This window comes from Myotis nattereri (genome assembly GCF_964212035.1).
Source record: "Myotis nattereri genome assembly, chromosome: 18".
In the NCBI taxonomy this organism is placed as follows: domain Eukaryota; kingdom Metazoa; phylum Chordata; class Mammalia; order Chiroptera; family Vespertilionidae; genus Myotis; species Myotis nattereri.
This window is the reverse complement of record NC_138093.1, coordinates 24426050-24445279: the sequence shown is the minus strand read 5'-3', so window position 1 is coordinate 24445279 and position 19230 is coordinate 24426050. Positions and strand designations below refer to the sequence as shown.

At 45.5% G+C, this 19230-nt stretch overlaps 2 protein-coding genes across 2 annotated transcripts in view; both read right to left on the bottom strand.

Moving 5' to 3' along the window:
- LAMC1 (laminin subunit gamma 1) overlaps window positions 1-17213 on the bottom strand; it is a gene marked incomplete at its 5' end in the record, with an annotated part of 103689 nt that extends 86476 nt beyond the window's left edge. Inside the window, one exon of the mRNA XM_081112748.1 lies at window positions 16802-17213. Within this exon, the coding sequence (XP_080968874.1) occupies window positions 16802-17213 (412 nt within the window). The remainder of the gene's footprint in view (window positions 1-16801) is intronic.
- Window positions 4108-4641, bottom strand: LOC308534656 (adenylate kinase isoenzyme 6-like; the record flags this gene model as incomplete). The annotated part of the gene is made up of 1 exon (XM_081113233.1): window positions 4108-4641. One exon carries the CDS (start codon window positions 4639-4641, stop codon window positions 4108-4110), a length of 534 nt encoding a protein of 177 aa, XP_080969359.1.
- Window positions 17214-19230: the final 2017 nt, after the last annotated feature.

Here is a 19230-nt window from a genome sequence, read left to right as displayed (position 1 = left end):
GGCTTTATTCATTTAGTTAGATAATAATCAATTACCAAATGCCTATTGGGTGCCAAATTTTGAAATAGTCTATCTATATAAGTGGTATAACATATAATAAAGCGTGACGCAGTGTACCAAAATTCAAAAAGTGCTCAAGAGCAGAGGATTTTCCTAACATTCGACAACAAAGCATGACTTAAACTTAGTGGGAGGTCCTTGCAGCCTTTAATCAGCCTAAAGCAGTGATGGCGAACCTATGACACGCGTGTCAAAGGTGACACGCAAACTCATTTTTTTGGTTCATTTTTCTTTGTTAAATGGCATTTAAATATATAAAGTAAATATCAAAAATATTAATCTTTGTTTTACTATGGTTGCAAATATCAAAAAATGTCTATATGTGACACGGCACCAGAGTAAAGTTAGGGTTTTTCAAAATGCTGACACGCCGAGCTCAAAAGGTTCGCCATCACTGGCCTAAAGTGTAAGTACATTTCGCTGCAGGAATACGGACGTGCTTGGCTGGGGGCACTGCTACCGCTGTGGCTGTTATGTGTACACACCCATTTTACTAAATTTACTCTGATTCCGTAAGTCAAGTACCTAGCTCTAAGCTGCTGATCTAATGAATTTTTACACACAGTTCCTGCCCTCCGTGAACTCATATTCAAGAAAAAGGTAAACACATTAAAAAAAAGATCCCAGAACAAGACAGGATGTTCAGGTGGCCGGTAAGTGGCACAAACAACAGGCACTGTTTTATCACTCCTGGAATTCTTGATCTAAAACACATCTGGATTTCACAACAGATTTGATTCATCCATCACAGCCCAAGGTAAACATACTCAGGACTGTCAACTAAATCAGGATCCTGGCTGGGAGGTGCTCCTCCGCCCTGGATCTGCTACGGACTCAACACCAATGCAAGGAGGTCTCAGTGCCAACCTGGTCCGGTCTCAGAATAAAATGAATTCTGCAAAGGTAGGGAGCGAAGGCCACGCTGAGAAGAGCAGGATGAGCACTCACCCGTTTTGGCAGAGCCTCTTCTCCTGAAGCCCGAGTGTGTGAGGGTCCACAGAGGTTGCTAGTTTTTCTAGATCCATTTCCTAAAGCTGTGAGCCACAGGATGGGAGCCTCCAAAACAGCGGTTCTCAACCTGTGGGTCATGACCCCTTTGGGGGTCGAACGACCCTTCTTTTTAAAAAAATATATTTTATTAATTTTTTACAGAGAGGAAGGGAGAGGGATAGAGAGTCAGAAACATCGGTGAGAGAGAAACATCGATTGGCTGCCTCCTGCACACCCCCCACTGGGGATGTGCCCGCAACCAAGGTACATGCCCTTGACCAGAATTGAACCTGGGACCTTTCAGTCCGCAGGCTGACGCTCTATGCACTGAGCCAAACCAGTCAGGGCTCGAATGACCCTTTCACAGGGGTCACCTACGACCATCGGAAAACACATATATAATTACATATTGTTTTTGTGATTAATCACTATGCTTTAATTAAGTTCAATTTGTAACAATGCAACTGGGGTCACCACAACATAAGGAACTGTATTAAAGGGTCGCGGCATTAGGAAGGTTGAGAACCACTGCTCTAGAGTAAGGTCCAGCTAGCCTACATTTCCCAGCCTCCACTGTGTACAGGAAGCACCCTCCAGCGACAGGTGATAGAACGATGTGCCACTTTTGGTCTCCGTCGTAAGAATTAAGCACACACTCCTTGGCAGTATCTTCCCATGTGGGATACAGAAGAGTCTATCACCAACTTCCACTACACACGTGAGGGCCACCCCCCAAGGGATGGCAGAGCATCAAGGTGCAAGGAGCTTGGGTCCCAGAACATCTCTGTGGATCGAGCTACCCAGCTGCCCACCTACCTCGGGGCCACCCCGTGAAAGGGAAACAAACGTTTTTTAAACAAGTTTATTGTTGGGGCTCCTTGCTGCTGTGGCAAGACTTTACCTAACGATGTCGGTAAGGAAGCCACACCATGCACTAGCCATCTCCTTCCACTTAAGTTCGACAACCCCAGGCAAAGCCCACCTTGGGGAAATCTAAACAAAATTGCCATTCTCAGCTACATCTGCATTCTGTGACCATAGCCTCACAGAAATAGGAACTCACTCATTCAGCAAACTTCTGAGCACCTAGAGAAAAGGTATCATGCTATACACTAGGGAGCTTAGAGCCAATGGAAAAAGAAAGCCAATAAAACCCTCCCTGGGTCAGGTCCTCTGAACTGCATGCTTTTCACCCAGAAGTTCAGCTCTAGGTCTTCTCTGCCCTGTCTCCAGCACTTTGTGGTGCCTTTTATATACAGGCACTCAATAAGTATTTTGTTTGATGAATCAATAAACTCAACTTGTTCTCAATGAACTCAGTCTAATGGGGAAATAGAGGAAACAATTATAAGATAGTACCTCTTACATCATAGGCATGCATATTGATGTTTGTTGTACTGATTTTTAGAAATGAATGAATACATGAATATCAAACAATGTAATGGCAAGCGCTACAGAGGGGGGGAGAAGGAACCAGAAATTAACAAAATCTTCCTGGAGTCCTGGCTGGTGCGGCTCAGTTGGTGGGGTGTCGTCCTGTGCACGAAATGGTAGCTGATTTGATTCCTGGTCAGAGTACATGCCTGGGTTGTGGCTCAAACCCTGGTAGGGGGTGTGTAGGAGGCAACCAACCCATCAATGTTTTGTTCTCACATCGATGTTTTTCTCACTCTCTCCCTTTCCCTTCTTCTATCTCTAAAATGTTAAAATAAAATAAAATCTTCATGGAGTTGAAATTCGCCTCAAGTATGATATAACCAAATAAACAAGCAAAAGGGGGGTAAAAAAGGAATCAAGAAAAGATGCAGCACCCATGCTGTGTAAACATGTTTACTATAACTGGAATTGGGGGCAGAGTTCAACCATACAATGAGCATAGCCAATACTCCTTTGATTGAACACTATTGCTCCCATTAATTAAGCCCAAAACTGAATTTTTTTTCTTCAGCATTTGCATCACCCTACTTCAGCGATTTTCAACTAGTGAGCACAAGGATTTTTAAAATACGCAATAAATACCTGACTATTTAGTCAGGGGGCACTGACCTCTTTTCTCTTAGGTTGTCAAATAAAAAATGACAACAGCCAACACAACAATAGCCATCTGGCATGAATGAATCAAAATTATACCTAGTTTTTTGGTCAGAATGGCAAAAAATATGTATTTTTTGGTGTGCTGCAGAATTTTAGTTTATATGTGCCATGAGATGAAAAAGGTTAAACATCGCTGCCCTACTTGCTTAATATAAATTGTTCGCTCCCCCTTCTTTTAGAGATTTAATTTTCGTTTTTAAATCTAAAATCAGGATTTGACTCGTTCTAACAAGTCCTCTATCATATAATCAAAGAATCTCAAAGTTGGTAGGAATCTAAAAATTTTCCGTGAAGTCACTTATCTTGATCAGCTCTAATCAGATCTCCTTTGCAGCCCCGCGGAGTTTTTATCCTTCTCTACAGCGCTTATGTTTTGTCCTAGAGCAGCGGTTCTCAACCTGTGGGTCGAACAACCCTTTCACAAGGGTCGCCTAAATACATCCTGCATATCAGATATTTACATTACGATTCATAACAGTAGCAAAATTACAGTTATGAAGTAGCAACGAAAATAATTTTATGGTTGGGGGTCACCACAACATGAGGAACTGTATTTAAAGGGTCGCGGCATTAGGAAGGTTGAGAACCACTATCCTAGAGTGTATATGGTGGTAAACACATTTTTTATTTTATCTTTAGACTTTAATTTTAAGAGATCATGTTTATAATAAACTTAAAAGATATCCATCCACACATTTGGTCGTATTTATTTATTCTTTAGCAATTGAAGCATGAAATGATGACTGTTTTTAGTCCCAATCTTTAATAACATTATATTTATTATGCTTAAGGTTGTTCAGCTTTCTCATGGGGAAAAAAAAAACACAAACGTAAACCTTTATACTATACACCTACCAGTTCTGCAGTACAATTTTAATAAAAGGGGTTTACTAATAATTGGACAATTTATATGATGTGGGCAGGGAAATATAAGAGTGATTATAAAGTGGCCAGTCTTATAAGTCAAGAGCTATGATCTTTGATCCATTCCTCCATCCACTTCAGTATCTGATCGACATTATCCTCTAAATCTCCTAGTTTATTGCTGGGCAGCTGTTGCACTATTTCTTCCTCGTAGGACACTAATGCTTCTTCATAAAGAATTTGAAATATTTCACACTGGACATTATCGTTTCGTTTCTTCTCATTATAACCCCTTGTTTCAAGTCTTTGGTACAATACACTATTATCCGTTTTCAGCACAAAAACTGTATGAAACAAGCGTTCAGAGAAGAAATCACAACTGTGGTCATCAACAAGAACTCCACCTTCACTCATTTGGTTTCCTAACTCATTAGCTACCCTCAATTCATTTAAAATGGGACAATCGTATTCTTCATCATAACCATCATATAACTGCTCTCCTCCAGCAGAATCACCCACATCAACGTGTTTCAGTCCCAATTTTGATGCACGTTCTCTGCCTCGTGTGGTTTTTCCAACCCCTGGTGCACCCGTGAGCAGGATGTTCGGAGGCAACACGGTCCTCACCGCCATGGCTCTGCTAGAATGCATGCTTCCTGTGTAGAACCCACTCTCTCCTTTATCTCACAGTCCTCCAGGGCTCAGTGACCAAAGGCTGTGCAGAATTTCATCTTTCCATCCACCCCGTCCGCTCGCCAAGTCCCTGTGAAGTCCCACCTCTTGGCTTGTACCTGGGGACAGCGTTTGTCGCCTTCGGGAAAGGCGAGTTGTTGCACCTTCTTTCCTAAGATCCACACGCTTCCCCACGGGTCAAGCGGCCACGTTACTTTGTTCACCTCCATTTCTGTCTGTTTTATGGATTAGGGTGGGAGACGCCAAACGCTTTTTTTAAAAAATGAATCACGTTCCGAAGAAAGGATCCCACCTTGAAGCTGCCGAGTGCCTGTCTCTCAGGAACCGTCAGCTGTTTCCCTGCAGATGGTTTAGGCTTAGAACCATCCGTGGCCTTTCCCGTTCCACCTTTTGTTCCTCGGACGAGGATACTGCGCTTCCTTGAGACTTCCTGTTTGAATAACCACACACTTGGGTGTTCAAACTCCCATGTGTCCCATTATTCACCATAGGAAGTAACCGGGCAGCTGAACACAAAATGATGTATGAACAAAACAGCTGTGTGTTAGCGGGATGAACAAAAGACAGCAGGGAGCGAGGCACTGCTGTGAGTTTCAAAAACAAGGTCTATTTAGTCAGGCATGGTTAAAAGGCTGCTGAGTCAGAGCGCCAGGGGCACGCTTCCTAATTGAAAATCGCTGGAGATGTGAGCGAGTCTGCTTTTAGGTACTGCCTCGGAGCTTCACCCCCAACACCAGCCTTCCCAACACCTCCTTCCTCGGAACAAAGTCGCCTCTTCGATCTATCACAGAAATGGCAACACCAACTCAAAAGTTTTCACACGAAAATTTAACACCTATTTTATTTCCCAAACCGAAAAGCAGATCCTCCCTTCCCCAAGGGGCTTTCCTATAAAAACACAAGAGACGCACATAAGAACACACAAAAAGCAGCACAGAAAACAAGCCTCCGTTCTCCAAACATCTGGGAAATACGTTAATTTCAGAATTAGCCCATCCTTTGGTATCCTGGTTTCACCATCCATGCCCTGTGCCAGGACCGAAGAGCTTTCAAATGGACCTAAGTTTAAAACCAAAATCTTAGAACAGTCACAAAACTGAATGACCCCCTAATCCCACCAGGAGTTGGTGTTAATTTATTTCTTGGCATGCGGCAAAAAAAATGCAGAAAATAGCAGTAAAGGAACCAGTGTGAGCCTCTAAAGCAATCCCAATCAAGTAAACAAATTTTATTACAGCTGCATTACAGATGTTCCCACAAACGTTCATCATCTGTAGTAGAGTTCTAAAAATTTAGTCTTCCATAGGTTTTCTATTCCATGAACTTAATCTAAAATACTATAAATTCCAAAACTATATACAGGGCTTCTCTAAAAGTTAATCCTAGATACTCAACCCCAAAGAACATGACCCTTTTCCCATGAAGATGCGATCACATGGCCAAAGCCATTAGACAATTGCTCTCTTGGTCTCCAACTCCCTCCTCCCCTGATAATCTTTACCCTTAGCCCCAGTTTCTTCCCAGTTCCAAAAAGAACACACAATTTCAATGAAAATGCCAGGATGCTCATCTCTACCAGATCATGATCTGGTGTGAAAATAATAATAATCTAAAAACTTAGTGACACCAGAACAACAGGAGTCATTAGTCCTGTAGGAATAGGGTCCATGACGAGCAGAAACCACCGTGGGAGGAACAGCAGCACCAGGCTCGGCGGAACAGACAAGTATAAACCAAGGCAACTAGACCCTAGCTTCCCAGTGCCTGCCAGTGAATAGAAAGCGCAAGAAAAGCTGTCAACTCGCTGTCATCAAGCTGTCACTACCTCCTTTTCAAAAACTTTTGACTCCCCCAAAACTTAACTACAGCCATCCCTCAGTATCTGGGGGGACCGGTTCCAGGATCCCCCCTGCAGATACCAAAATACTTGTGTGCTCAAGTCCCTTCTATAAATATGGCCTAGAACAATGCACACAGCTGGCCCTCAGCATCTGGGGAATCCCATCCCTGGATTTGCAATCACAGATCAAAAATACTGTTTTAGATCCCAGGTTGGGTGAATCCAAGGATGTAAAACTGCAGATACAGAGGGCCAACCATATATTTATTGAAAAAAATCCACGTATAAGTGGACCACGCAGTTCAAACCCATGTTGTTCAAGGGTCTATAGTTCAGATTTTAATATTCTCTTTGAACAGAGTTGATAGAAAAGCCCTGAGAAAAGACTTATTCTTCTATATTTTACCAACTAGGGCAATTTTTAAAAATATATATTTTATTGACTTTTTACAGAGAGGAAGGGAGAGGGTTAGAGAGTTAGAAACATCGATGAGAGAGAAACATCGATCAGCTGCCTCCTGCACACTCCCCACTGGGTATGTGCCCGCAACCAAGGTACATGCCCTTGACCGGAATCGAACCTGGGACCCCTGAGTCCACAGGTAGGCAGTCTATCCACCGAGCCAAACTGGTCAGGGCCCAACTGGGGCAATTTTGAGCCCAATACTCATTCCTCAAATGTAACAGTGGGTGTCATCCCACCTAACCTCCCCTTCAGAAAAGACATTGACCATGCACATTTAAAAATCATCAGTCACTAGGATGTGATGACATCACAGGAGTTCCATGTGTACTAAGCAGGACTATGGAGAAAGCAGAGAAAGTAGGACTTAAAATTTAATCAGTCAACTGGTACTTGTAAAGAACAGCCCATCCTAAGAATCTTGAGTTCTAGAGGTGGAGATAATCTGTAGTGGGGGAGCAGCCCAAAATACAAAATCTAAGTGGGAATTATGACCCTGTTCTTTAGAGATAAAGCGAATAAAACGAAGCAAAACAAAACACCTTTTTTTTTAAGGGTATCTAAGAGTCCCCTGATTGAACCTTCACACAGTGATGCTCTGGGGAAACTAAGAAGGTACAGATTAAATAACAGATAGAAACAGAGATAAGGTAGATCAGAGAGACAGAGTTAGAGATTTACAAAGTCACTTAATACAGAAAAGAAGGTGAAGGGAGTCACTCTGACGACGGTGACAAAGAAATCTAGGGCCACCGTAGTTACAGATCAATCAATCAATCGATAAAAGGTGGTTAGACGTATTCAGTTGGCAAACCTGAACAACAAAAAAGCAACCATGTATGAGTTAGAATTTACTTGGTGCAGAGGGGAAACGAAATAGAACCTGAAGAGGGCCTGGATGCTTTATCTTCAAGGATGTCAGATAACATAAGCAACCGGACTAAATTCAGCAATTCTCAACAACCAGAAAGGGTGTCGTGGATAAGGCAGAAAGGAGATAAGCTGGCATTCCCCGGACCACCCTTCAGGAAACGGGCAATGAGGTACACTTTCCCTGTCAGGAGATGCTGACAAAACCCAGGATCTCATTCTGAAATTCAATAAATTCCTTACAAAGTCCTAGAGGCATTAACGGTTACATATTTTAAAAGAGTGTAAGTGCCCCCAATTTAAAATTCTTCCATTGCCAAGAAAAAAAGTGCAAAGCCCGTTTTGAAAGAAGCAACCCAAAACCAGAGCTCCTCAAGAAGAGGTCTACAGAGACACCAGGTCCAGCTCCTAGATTTTAAGTTCAGTTCACTCCCCAATTCAAGGTCTTCCGACAGTTCTCTCTCACTTACCAGGTCTGTTCTAACGTAGAATCCATCCACAACAGGCCTGGGTTCCAACCTAAACTCAGCCTGTCCAACCTCAGAGAAGTCGCAAGTTAGTTCACATTATTATTCCATAGTGGATATAGTAGGAGAGATGCTTAAGGTAGTTTTTTTTAAAGGGTTCAAAGAGGTAACCAGGAGGCACTCAATGGAAGGTAATTTACTTTCTTTTGTCACCTAGTTTGCAAGATCCTCATCTCCTCAGAACCCATACTACATGTCTCCTCTACTCTGTGGGAAGCAAACAATGCCTTCACCATTATCTGATTACTTTTAAACCGCCATGAAAGCACCTCACCCTTCCTGGAAAGTCCTCCATTCATGTCCCGCTTGGGTCTTTTCTTCAAGACCCAAGGAGCTTTTCCTCACTCTTCATTCAAAGGGCTCTACACGTCTTCCCTCTGCACTTCAAAAGGTTTCCACTGAATTATTTTTGCTGTGCTTATGTTGTCCCATCGATTTCCTGCGCATGAATGTTTCTGTCTCATCTCCTCAGACATATTACAAATTACTTGAGGATATAACGTTTCAACATCTATTGTTCCCAGCACAGCCCATATCACAATGGGCATAAATGAAGAATTCTCTCACCAGCTGCCTTATTTACATAAGGTCTTTGTCCACTAACTATTCAGAATCCCAGTCCATTAAGCTCATCTCATGTTGAGTGAGTGGGTCTTTTCACTTAGTTGTAAATACTTCACAACATTTCATAAACTTCTCTAAGAAAGCCACACAACTCAAGCTGCAGACCTACTGGCTCAACGAGAAGCGGCCAGTAGTAAAAAGGAAAGAAGACGGGGTCTTCACATTAGCTACGAGTCATTTGTGGAACATTTCGTTTTCACCACAGAAATTAAACAACTTACATATAAAAACCAGACAATGGAACCAAGAACACACCACCACCAGGCAGAGACATTCTTAGAGAATTATCTACCAGCAGCAAAACCCACAAACTTACCATCTTATCACATCAAACCACAAAGCATCAACCAAAACCTGCTTCAAGGTGGGTGAGGAAAGAACTCCTGCGCCCTGACTGGGCCTGAAGCTCACCTGAACACCCTGCTGAAGGCGCTCTCCACTAAAACCAGCTGATACCTCAACTAAAACCAGCGGTTCACTTATTTGCCCTTTCACTCAACAATTATTAGTCAACACCTAATGAATGCCAGCAAGTAGAAAGACAGTAAGAGAAATATATCTTAGATGATCAGGCCTCAGCTTCTGTGTTCTTCTATTTTAAGTCAAAACCATACCAAAACCAAATGAAATCACCGATATGTTATTTTGCGTTATGACTTTTTTGTGTGTGTTTTTTTTGAGGAATAATTTGCATACAATGAAGTGCGCAAACATTAAATGTGCACTTCTGAATTTGCACATATGTATACACCTATGTAACCTCCTTCCCAGTCAAGACATAAAACATAAAATTAGAACTATAACGTTGGGGGGGGGTTAAAGACTGGTCATCGTGGTATCTCTGGAAACACTGGCAGGTGCCTCTGTGGTGACTGCCCTGGGCAATCATCCTGGTTATTGGAGATCTTCACATCCATGGTGACTTATCATCAAACAAAATTCACTGAGTCCCAAACTCTATACAAGACCATTTGTATTTTTTATTTCAAGAAAATTTTTAAAATGAGAAAGAGGCTGATTCTGGATTAATATTTCCAGAAACATTCAAAACAGAAAGAAGATAAAATGACAAAGAATTAAAAAAAAAATCCGAAGACAATTTCAGAAATCCAAGGAAGACGATATAACAAAAATCCGATGTCGCCCTCACTATGACAGGAAGCAGCCACACAGTTGGAAACAAAGAGTGAAAGAAGGAAGCCGAGGGAATATAACTCCTAAAGTTTGAAAAGAAATCTTGTAAATCCCCTAATTCATCCCCCAGCCTCGCCACAAGGTTCTCCTCCCACGAGAGATCTGAGAGCGCCATTGTCTAAGGAGGAGATAAGCCTGCTTTATTTTATTTCATGAATATGGAGCTGCCCTGGGCACCAGGCTGACTGGGCCCAGTTATTTTAGGCTGGCCCCCGGGAAGAGACCGTGGAAAGAAAAGCAGACATACTTAATTAGTGTCACCACAGTCTGGCACAATGCTCTAAAACCTCAGGGACATTTCTATAAATGAGTTTTCTGGTAGGCCTCTTTTTTAGCAAGCTGTCAGTTTAAGCCCAAATGAGCAAACATCTAACTTTATCATTTCACAAGAACGAAGATGCTTGCAAATCCCAGCAGGTCCCTCTTACAAATCTTAGAGCAAGCCAGTCAGGCAAGGTAGCAGCACCAGCACATAGGCACTTGAAACTTTACCCTTGGAAACTGATCGTTTAGGATAAGGGGCAGATTAATCCCTTATTTTTTAACAAGCAATTAATTAGTTTGGTTGCACTGAACTGAGAAGATGACGAAGCCTTTGATGCTGCCTTCAAAGACCTCATGGTCTAGAAGTGGAAGCAGACAAAGAGACACAGAGTGGAACCCCTAATCCAGGCCATGAGTGAGAATGGAAAGGGGAGAAACAGGGGAAGGACACCAGGAAGAAGTGTTCCAAAGCGAAGAACCAGCCCTCTGAGCATGAAAATGACAAAACTGAAGCCTAGCGATGAAGAAGGTCTAGATTCTGAAGTATCTTGTACCCCACCCCAAGGAGTCTGCACATTATCGTTCTCCTAAAGGCTTAAGGAACCACTGCACAATTTTCAGCTAGGAAATGTCATCCTCAGATTTGCATTTTAGAACCATCGCTCAGTCCCGAGTGAGGCTGTCCAAATACCAGGAGCCAAACTGGAGGCAGAAAGCCCACCAGTTAGCTAGGAAGCTTTGCAGTGATCCAGGTGAAATTCCATGGGAGCTACAGTCAGGCAGAGACAAAGATAAGGATTCCAGAGACACTGTGGCTGGATAGAAGAGGTAAGAGTGGACCTTGGGCAGATGACGGGGAAAGATGGGTGGGAAAGAAGGGGCGGAGTTACAGCTGCCCAGCAGTGAGTGAATCCTATCTGCTCGCCAAACAGAGCAATCTTTGCTGATGAGAGCCTGTCGGGCGTGGTTATCTTTCATGGGAGACTTGGCAAAGGATGGATTCAAGGGCCTCAGGGTTAAACATTAGTCTGTGCATTAAGATACGGCTTTGAGTGGGGTAAGACGATGATGGGGATGAATTCAGTTTTGGACATGGCCTCTGGACATCCCAAATTGACCATGTCCAACAAGTCCTTAGGCCTGGAGAAAGAGCTGGCCAGCTTGCAGATGAAGCCTTGAGATTAAGAGTTCATTCAGGGAGAGTGAGCAGAATTAAAATAAATAAATAAATATAAAAAAAAAAGGCTTCCAGAAACAAGTAAAAAGGAACAGAGAGGGACGGAGGGAAACCAAGAGAGTCTGGTATCTCTGAGACAGTGTGTACATGTCCTTGTATTTTAAAGTTGCTCTGGAATAAACAATTTTTTTTTTGAGAAAGAGATTTGTTAAAGAAGCTGAGTCCCAGGAGCCAGTGCTTTAGACTAAGGAGTCAAAATCTACCTCTACTGTAACTGCTGGCAAATCACCACCTCAGGATCCTCACCTTTGCCTGCTCTGAGTTGTGAAAATCAAATCTGTGATATCCTGGAGGCTTTATAAACTGTGAAATATCATAAAGGCACTCCTGGTTTATTATCGAAATGGCATTACAAGGGAGCAGGAAAACTACATCTAATAGAGTATAAACTTCTGAAGGCGAGACCTTCAGTCTTCTATACCTTCCCCTGGGCTACTGCGCTATGTGTTGAGTGGGTATTTTTAAAATGCTTGCAGCCTCTTTGGCAGTAACATGAGAATGTATGCACAGTGGGAAGGAGTGCATAGCAAAAGGCATATCCAGCTTCCTAAAAGGATTTAGAATTGAAATAGGCAAACCTTAGCCTTCCCACAGATGTGGCCAATGACAAAATTACTGGGAGGGGTTGGGGGTGCCTTCTAGTCCCAACTTCTCTCCGAATGTGTGCCAGGTTTTTCTGAAATCCTTTAGAAACAGGGACAAGGTATTTACAGAAAAAGCAGTGAACTGCAGAACCGGAAAACAAGGGCTTTATAAAACTGTGTTCAACAACCCCTGGCCATTGAAGAAGAGCGCCTTTACGTCTCAAGTTGAGACCTGCAAAGTGTAAATCAGGCCTTTGTGAGACAAACTAAAATAGTGTCCCCCCGGGGTACGCAAATACCACAGTGATGTCACCGGAGCACACCATTCCCTGATGGTGGTGGAAGGCAGGCGTCAGTCAGAGCCTACCTGGCAGAAGATTTTCCTGGGGAGAAAATGCTATTTGTTTCATGCTAAGTATATACGCAGAGGACCAAACAGAATAAAATGTAATATCCTTATAGACCAATTATTTTGATTTAGGTTCACAAAAAGGATATTTAGATAGAGAGAAAAATGCATCGTTCAATCACAATTTGTCCCTAAAGCTGATGAGGAGCTTGGAAATGAATCTGGTCTTGGTGTAAATTTTAGGCATTCCATAAACTTTGACTGAGTTGGTTTTATAGGCACTCCCTTAATCTAACTGTTTTCAGAAAGAGACAAAGCCACCTTCCTCCAAGATGAAGACCCAGGTTACCAAGTTTCCATCCACAATGGCTATCAAGTTAATGAAAAAGGGCGGCTTAATACCAAGCAAATCCTCAGCCACAATCTTACTATCAGCTACCCCAGTGACACTAATGAAACCTATTATGCTTTATTATAAAACACAAGAGCCACACAATCGGCAATCGAATTAATCCATGCAGACGCTGGAACAGAAGATCCAGAAGTTGAAGGCAAAATAAGAAAGACTTCTTAGAAAAGGGAGCCTGGTTGAGATTTCTCTCCACAACAAGCAGAAAATGCAATTCTGGTTCCCACAGCAACTTCAACTCATTTTATCGGAAGACACACTGCACCCTGCACCCTGGATGACTGGATGTGCTCCTGGAGACATGGCTCCTTTCAGAACCATTGCTGATTTTCCTGGCTTTTGTACAAGTGATGATAACAGTACAATGATCTAATTTGTACTTGCCATCTGTTAAAATGTGCCTCATCCTCCCCCCCCCTAAAAAAAAGGTAGCAGTTAAAATGATCATGTGATTTTATATACACATGTGTGTGCATGAGAAGTTTCCAGAAGGTAACATAAGAAGCCGTGCACGGTGGTCTCCAAAGCAACTTAGCAACTGGAGATGCAGAGACTCACTAATCATTAAACTTGCTGTTTTAATTCACCGTGGCATGTGTTATTTTTACAATAAAAAATGACTGACGATCGGTGCCAAAACACGTATGCTACTTGCGACTACTTAAGTGCAATCCGACTTGGCTTATTTTAAAGTGTACTGTGTTCAAAGTTGAACATTAAAAGGAAGCCTAGAAAAGTGGTCGCCAGAACCCGTTCTTTCACACGGCTCCCTTTGCGTTTCACGTGCTCCGGAAGGGCAAGGCACAATATGCATCACTTGTTTGAGGGTATGTGAAATCTGAACTGGAGGGGAGATTTAATAGATGCACAAGCAGTCACGGCACTTGAATTCGTGGGAATAATTAGGTGGCTAGAACCCATGGGGTAACTGGGGTGAGGGAGTGAATATGCTGAACATCATAAAGCCTTGCCTATTTGCCATAAATTATAGATCATAACAAGCATGTATACATACACCCTTGTCATTTAAAAAGGGGGGGAGGAAATGGGGGGTAGGAGGTGAGTGAGAAGGGGAGAGATATTGATTGAGACATCAACCCTACTACACACTAATCTCCCGCCCCGTCCCACCATACACCATTTCCTCCAGGACATCATTTCTGACCCAAGAACAAGTACAATAGGTTCTAGTCAAGTTTTTAGAAATTGTCTATCTGAGAAGTTTAAAGTAAATGTTTTTTACAGTTAATCACAATGGTCATCTGAAAACTACTTCAACTTTTTTTTATACTTAGAATTTCTAAACCTATGGTTTATAAACTGCATTTACCAAGAATATTATTTAAAAAAAAAAAACTGGAAAAAAAAATCTTCCAGCAAAAAACAAGTCCAAACATATAATATTTTTAGAGCAAAAAGTCATGTTAGAGTCCTAAGTAGGTGAACTCTAAAATCTCTTTCGACCTTTTAATCACCAAGACCCACCGTTAATATATCTACCTCCCAGCAATAGCAACCTAACTTGACTGATACTGTCTTACCCACCACATGGTGGTTGTAACAGAGAAGTAATCACTGAGTAATCTAGCCACCTCTACAAATCACCTCAAATAACCTTTTGCTACATGGTACCTACCCACAGCAGAAAACTCAGAGGCCAAGACTGACAGCCCCACCTTTACCTCAATAAGAAGATGCTTGTTCAGAAATTTTCAGCTGACTCTCAGGCTGACTTTGAGACATCAAGGCAATGCCTTTGCTTTGAAATAGTCAATATTTGAAAATAATGTAAGATTTCGTGGGCATTCAAAATTCAACACAGAAACTTTAACAAGTCACAATCTGAACAAAAATAGCTGGATATACATTTCAAAAGTAATCCTGGCCAAGTTTAAAAATGTAATACTTGGGCCGAGACTGGTTTGGCTCAGTGGATAGAGCGTCGGCCTGCGGACTGAAAGGTCCCAGGTTCGATTCCGGTCAAGGGCATGTACCTGGGTTGCGGGCACATCCCCAATAGGAGATGTGCGGGAGGCAGCTGATCGATGTTTCTCTCCCATCGATGTTTCTAACTCTCTCTATCTCTCTCCCTTCCTCTCTGTAGAAAATCAATAAAATATATTTTTAAAAAAAATGTAATACTTGGGAGAAAATAGCTGAGGAGCAGCCCCACGAAGCCTGAGATCCTAGGTGTCTTGCAGTCTTTACAAAGGCCCCTGGCTCCATCCACAAGCCCGCTAATTCTACACATTTCCAATACCTCTGAAAAACTGAGCTCAGCACAGTTTACTTCTTCCATCTCTGAAAAAGAGGTGTCTCAGAATTTCTCCCTTTTGAACTTATTTTCAAAAAGTTTCCTCTTCCTAATGCCTTGACTACCAATAAAATGGTACTTACCACAACAAAGGTGCTAAGTACTGCTTTTCTAACACTCCAGACACAATAATTTCACTCCACTTTTCAAAGCATTTTTTGTAAGTCATATATTCCTTCCCTGGCATCTTGACACTTTGAATAAAGTTCAGTGTACCAGAGAGCAGTGGAAAGAAAAATACCACACCACTACCCAAAGAACCATGTGCCCACAAAACATTCCTTCCAAAGGCCCCCAAATAATGTCACTCCCTTTATAGAATAATCCTGCGTTGACAGAAGAATGGCTTGTTACTCTGCCCTCTCTGGAAATTCATTACTACCAGCTACCGGTGACATCGAGACTTCCAATGCAATGGGGATTAAAGCTTCCACAAATCAAATGCTGGCTTCTCACACGTCATGTTGTTTGTGACTCTGTTAAACAACATAAATCATTTCCTTTGTTTATATATTGCAGTGGTGGAGAAACACTTATCTAGCTGAAACATGATGTTTGATCCTTGAGGATAAACATGTTCATCCTCATCCAGCCCCCCCACAACCCTCCCCCCCCCCCCCCACACACACACCTCAATGAAGTTTTCTATACATCCCTTTCCTGGTTTCTAAAAGCTCACTTACACATGTTTCTACACTTGCTTGGAATCAAAGCAAGAAGACAGGCAGGAGAACCTTTTTACCCAGGGACAAAACTGGGCCCAGCAATTACAGGGAGTACAGACACCTCCCTTTGTTTTCTGTTACTAGGATCAGCAGGGAAATAGCTTTGTGACGGTAAGGCTGAAGAACTGTAAAGAGCAATACCTTTAAAAGTGAATTTCTATTCTAATGACATAGAGCTTTATGGGTCGTAAAGGCATTTGCTCTCCTCAAATTCCCTCACCTTGGGCCTCTTCCTCTCTAGCTTGTTCCATCACCCTCCGCCCTGGAGGTACTGCAACAAGGTAAAAGCGCTGAAGGCGGCCCTTCCCGCCTCTGATCCAAGAATGCGCCGTGATGGCCCCGCTAGGAGAGAGGAAAGCATGGGTGGCAGCTCCTGCTTGATGTTTCAAAGAAGAGGGAGAAAACCAGCCGAAATAGTGACTCATCAAGGGAGCGAGAATCCGGCCAAGTTGAGAGAGAGAGAGAGAGAGAGAGAGAGAGAGAGAGAGAGAGAGAGAGAGCAAACGGAGAGATGCTGGCGGGAAGCATCTTGGCCCTCGCGGGACGTTCCGTGTTGGATCTAGTTTAGAGGCTGGAGGAGGGAATTGTGTGTGGCCCGGGCTGGGGAGCAAAGCCGCCCGCGCGCGGCGGCGTGGGCCCCGGAGGCTGGGCCCGGCGCGGTGGGCGAGCAGGAGCGGGGCGCGGGGCTGTCACCGCTTACCCAGGTGCAGCGTGAGGTTGATGGAGTTGGGGTACTGCACCCCGGCCAGCATGGTCTGGCTCTGCCACCAGGTGGTGTCGGCCTGGTTGTTGTAGTCGGTCAGGAAGGCGGCCCCGTGCTGCAGGTGGGGCTGCCCGGCGTCGCACAGGTGACAGGACTTGGTGACTCCGGTCACCCCGGTCTGCACACAGTACTCCTCCGGCGGAGTCCCGCACGTGTTGGTGGCCACCACGGTCACGTTGAAGGCGGCGTTGACGAACTCAGGCATGCAGCGCTGCGCTCGCCCGCCCTCGTCCGTGCACTCGTCCATGGCCGCCCGGGCGCAGCCGGCCGCCGCGGCCAGCACGGCCAGCACCGGCCAGAGGCGCCCCCGGGGCCGCAGCGCCCGCGAGGCCCGCTCGCCGCCCCTCATCCCGCCGCCCGCGCGCTGGGCCACGGCACCGGCCACGGCGCGTTCCTCTCCCGGCGGCGTCCCCCGGAGGCCGCTCTGCGGGCTGAGCTCCCGGGCCCAGGGGCCGGGCTCGCGGTGGCGGCGGCTCTCGCTGGAGACCGGCGGTGGGCGCTGCGGGCGAGGACAGTGCGGCTCGCCGATCACTGCCCCGCACGCCGCCTCCGCGCCGCCCTCAGCCGCCCGGAACGCGGTCCGCACTCGGCGCCGACCCCCGACTTCCGAGCGCGTGCCCGCGCGCGCGCCCCCGGGAGGAAGGCGCTGGGGGTGGGGTCGGCAGGCTGGGGTGGGGTCTGGCGGAGGCGCCTGCCCAAGCCCGGCCTCCTCTCGGCAGCGCCCGCGGCCCCCGTCGCTGCTCCCCCCGCCCTCGGTCCGCCCCGGTGACTCGTGGCGGCGGCAGGGGCGGGGGCACCTCGCGCTCGGCCCGGGCGCGCGGTCGGCGGGGAGGGGCCTGGAGGGGCGCGGGGCGGTGCATGCCGGGAGGGCCGGGAGGCTGCAGACACAGCGCCCCGCGCGGGCTGGGCACCGGGGTCCCTCGGCCCCGCGTCCCCGGGTGACTCCGGGTTGCGGGCGGGGGTAGGGAGGTGGCTTTCAAGGCGCGACGGTGAGGTCGCTCGGGGTCGGCCTGCGCTCCCCGCGCCCACCGGAGCCGCAGGAGCGCGGACCTCCGCCCGCCAGGTGTCCGTCCTCGCGTCCAGCGGGGCGCGCCCGGAGGCCGGCGCGGGAGGGACCCGACGGTGGGGGTGGCCCGCAGGCTCCTAGCCCCCGCCGGCCGCCCGGGATCGCCCCCTGCCGCGCGGGGTGCGCTCCAGCCCTTTCCGGGGAGAGGGCCCGGGATGTCCAGGGGGCTGATCCGGCCCCCGGAGAATAAGGGCCTGGTTGCAGCATCAAAATGCATTTTCTGCAGCGACTTCCTGCCTCTAAATTAAAAGTGTAACCTGTCGTCTCACAGGGGCAAGGAAGGAAGTGAGAAGGCTGGGAATGGAATGACATTTTTCCCCTGGGTACGCACCCGCTGCGGAATTCTTCCACTGTGTTGTTTATGTTCCCCAGCTTGCCTTTAAAAGACTCGGAATTATCCGGACCTGACATCCTCCTTTGCGGGCCTGCTGAGTCACGGAATATTTTCGGTGCCAGAATGACTCAGTTCACAGAACCTGAGCCAGAAGATCATGAGTTCTGTCCCAGATCAGAACCGGGGCACTTCCCCGGTGCTGGCCGAGAGCAGGCAGGGAAGGCAGGGCGCCGTGAAAGCGCACAGCCTAGGGCGGCGGTTTCAAACCTATGCTTAGTGGATGCACCTAGTGGTTCTCCGGGTGACAGATTTAAAAAAAAAAAAACAATCAAAAATCTTTTCAAGATCTTAATAGTAAAGTGAGAATAATGATCCCACCGGGCAGGGAGGGCGGGGAGCCATGCCTGGTTAGGGACCCAGTGGTCCCGTATAGAAAGGGATGCTGGGTATCTAAAGGAATGAAATATGTAATGTTAGGTTACCATGGTGGCAGCCAGTGTTAACGCCAGGAGGACTTTAAGGAGAAGGATCTGATTGAGGAGAGGAGGGGTACAAGGGACTTGTCAAAATGCTGAGGTTGCTTACCTTGCTCATTTATTTAACGAGATGGGTGGAGATTGTGCGTGGCTGAAAGTTTAACTCTTCACCCCTGGGCACCTCCTCTTTGGGAGAAGAAAGTTGTAGGGCTGTCCTAGCAATGTTTTCATCCTTTCATGCTTGAGTGGAAGCAAAACAAATATATTCATTTATACCCAGAGGGGATGATAGTGGGTCCTTGATTGTACACAAAGACAAACGAAGGCATGTAAGACAAAGATAAGGATGTTCGTTGTCAATGAAGCGACAGACGTTTTTAATAAATATATTAATGCATTTGCCTTATAAACCAAGTATTTTATTAGATATTGTCAAATGGTGGGGTCCTTTTGCCACCAAAAAGGTAAGGAGACTCCAAAGGCTGCAAAG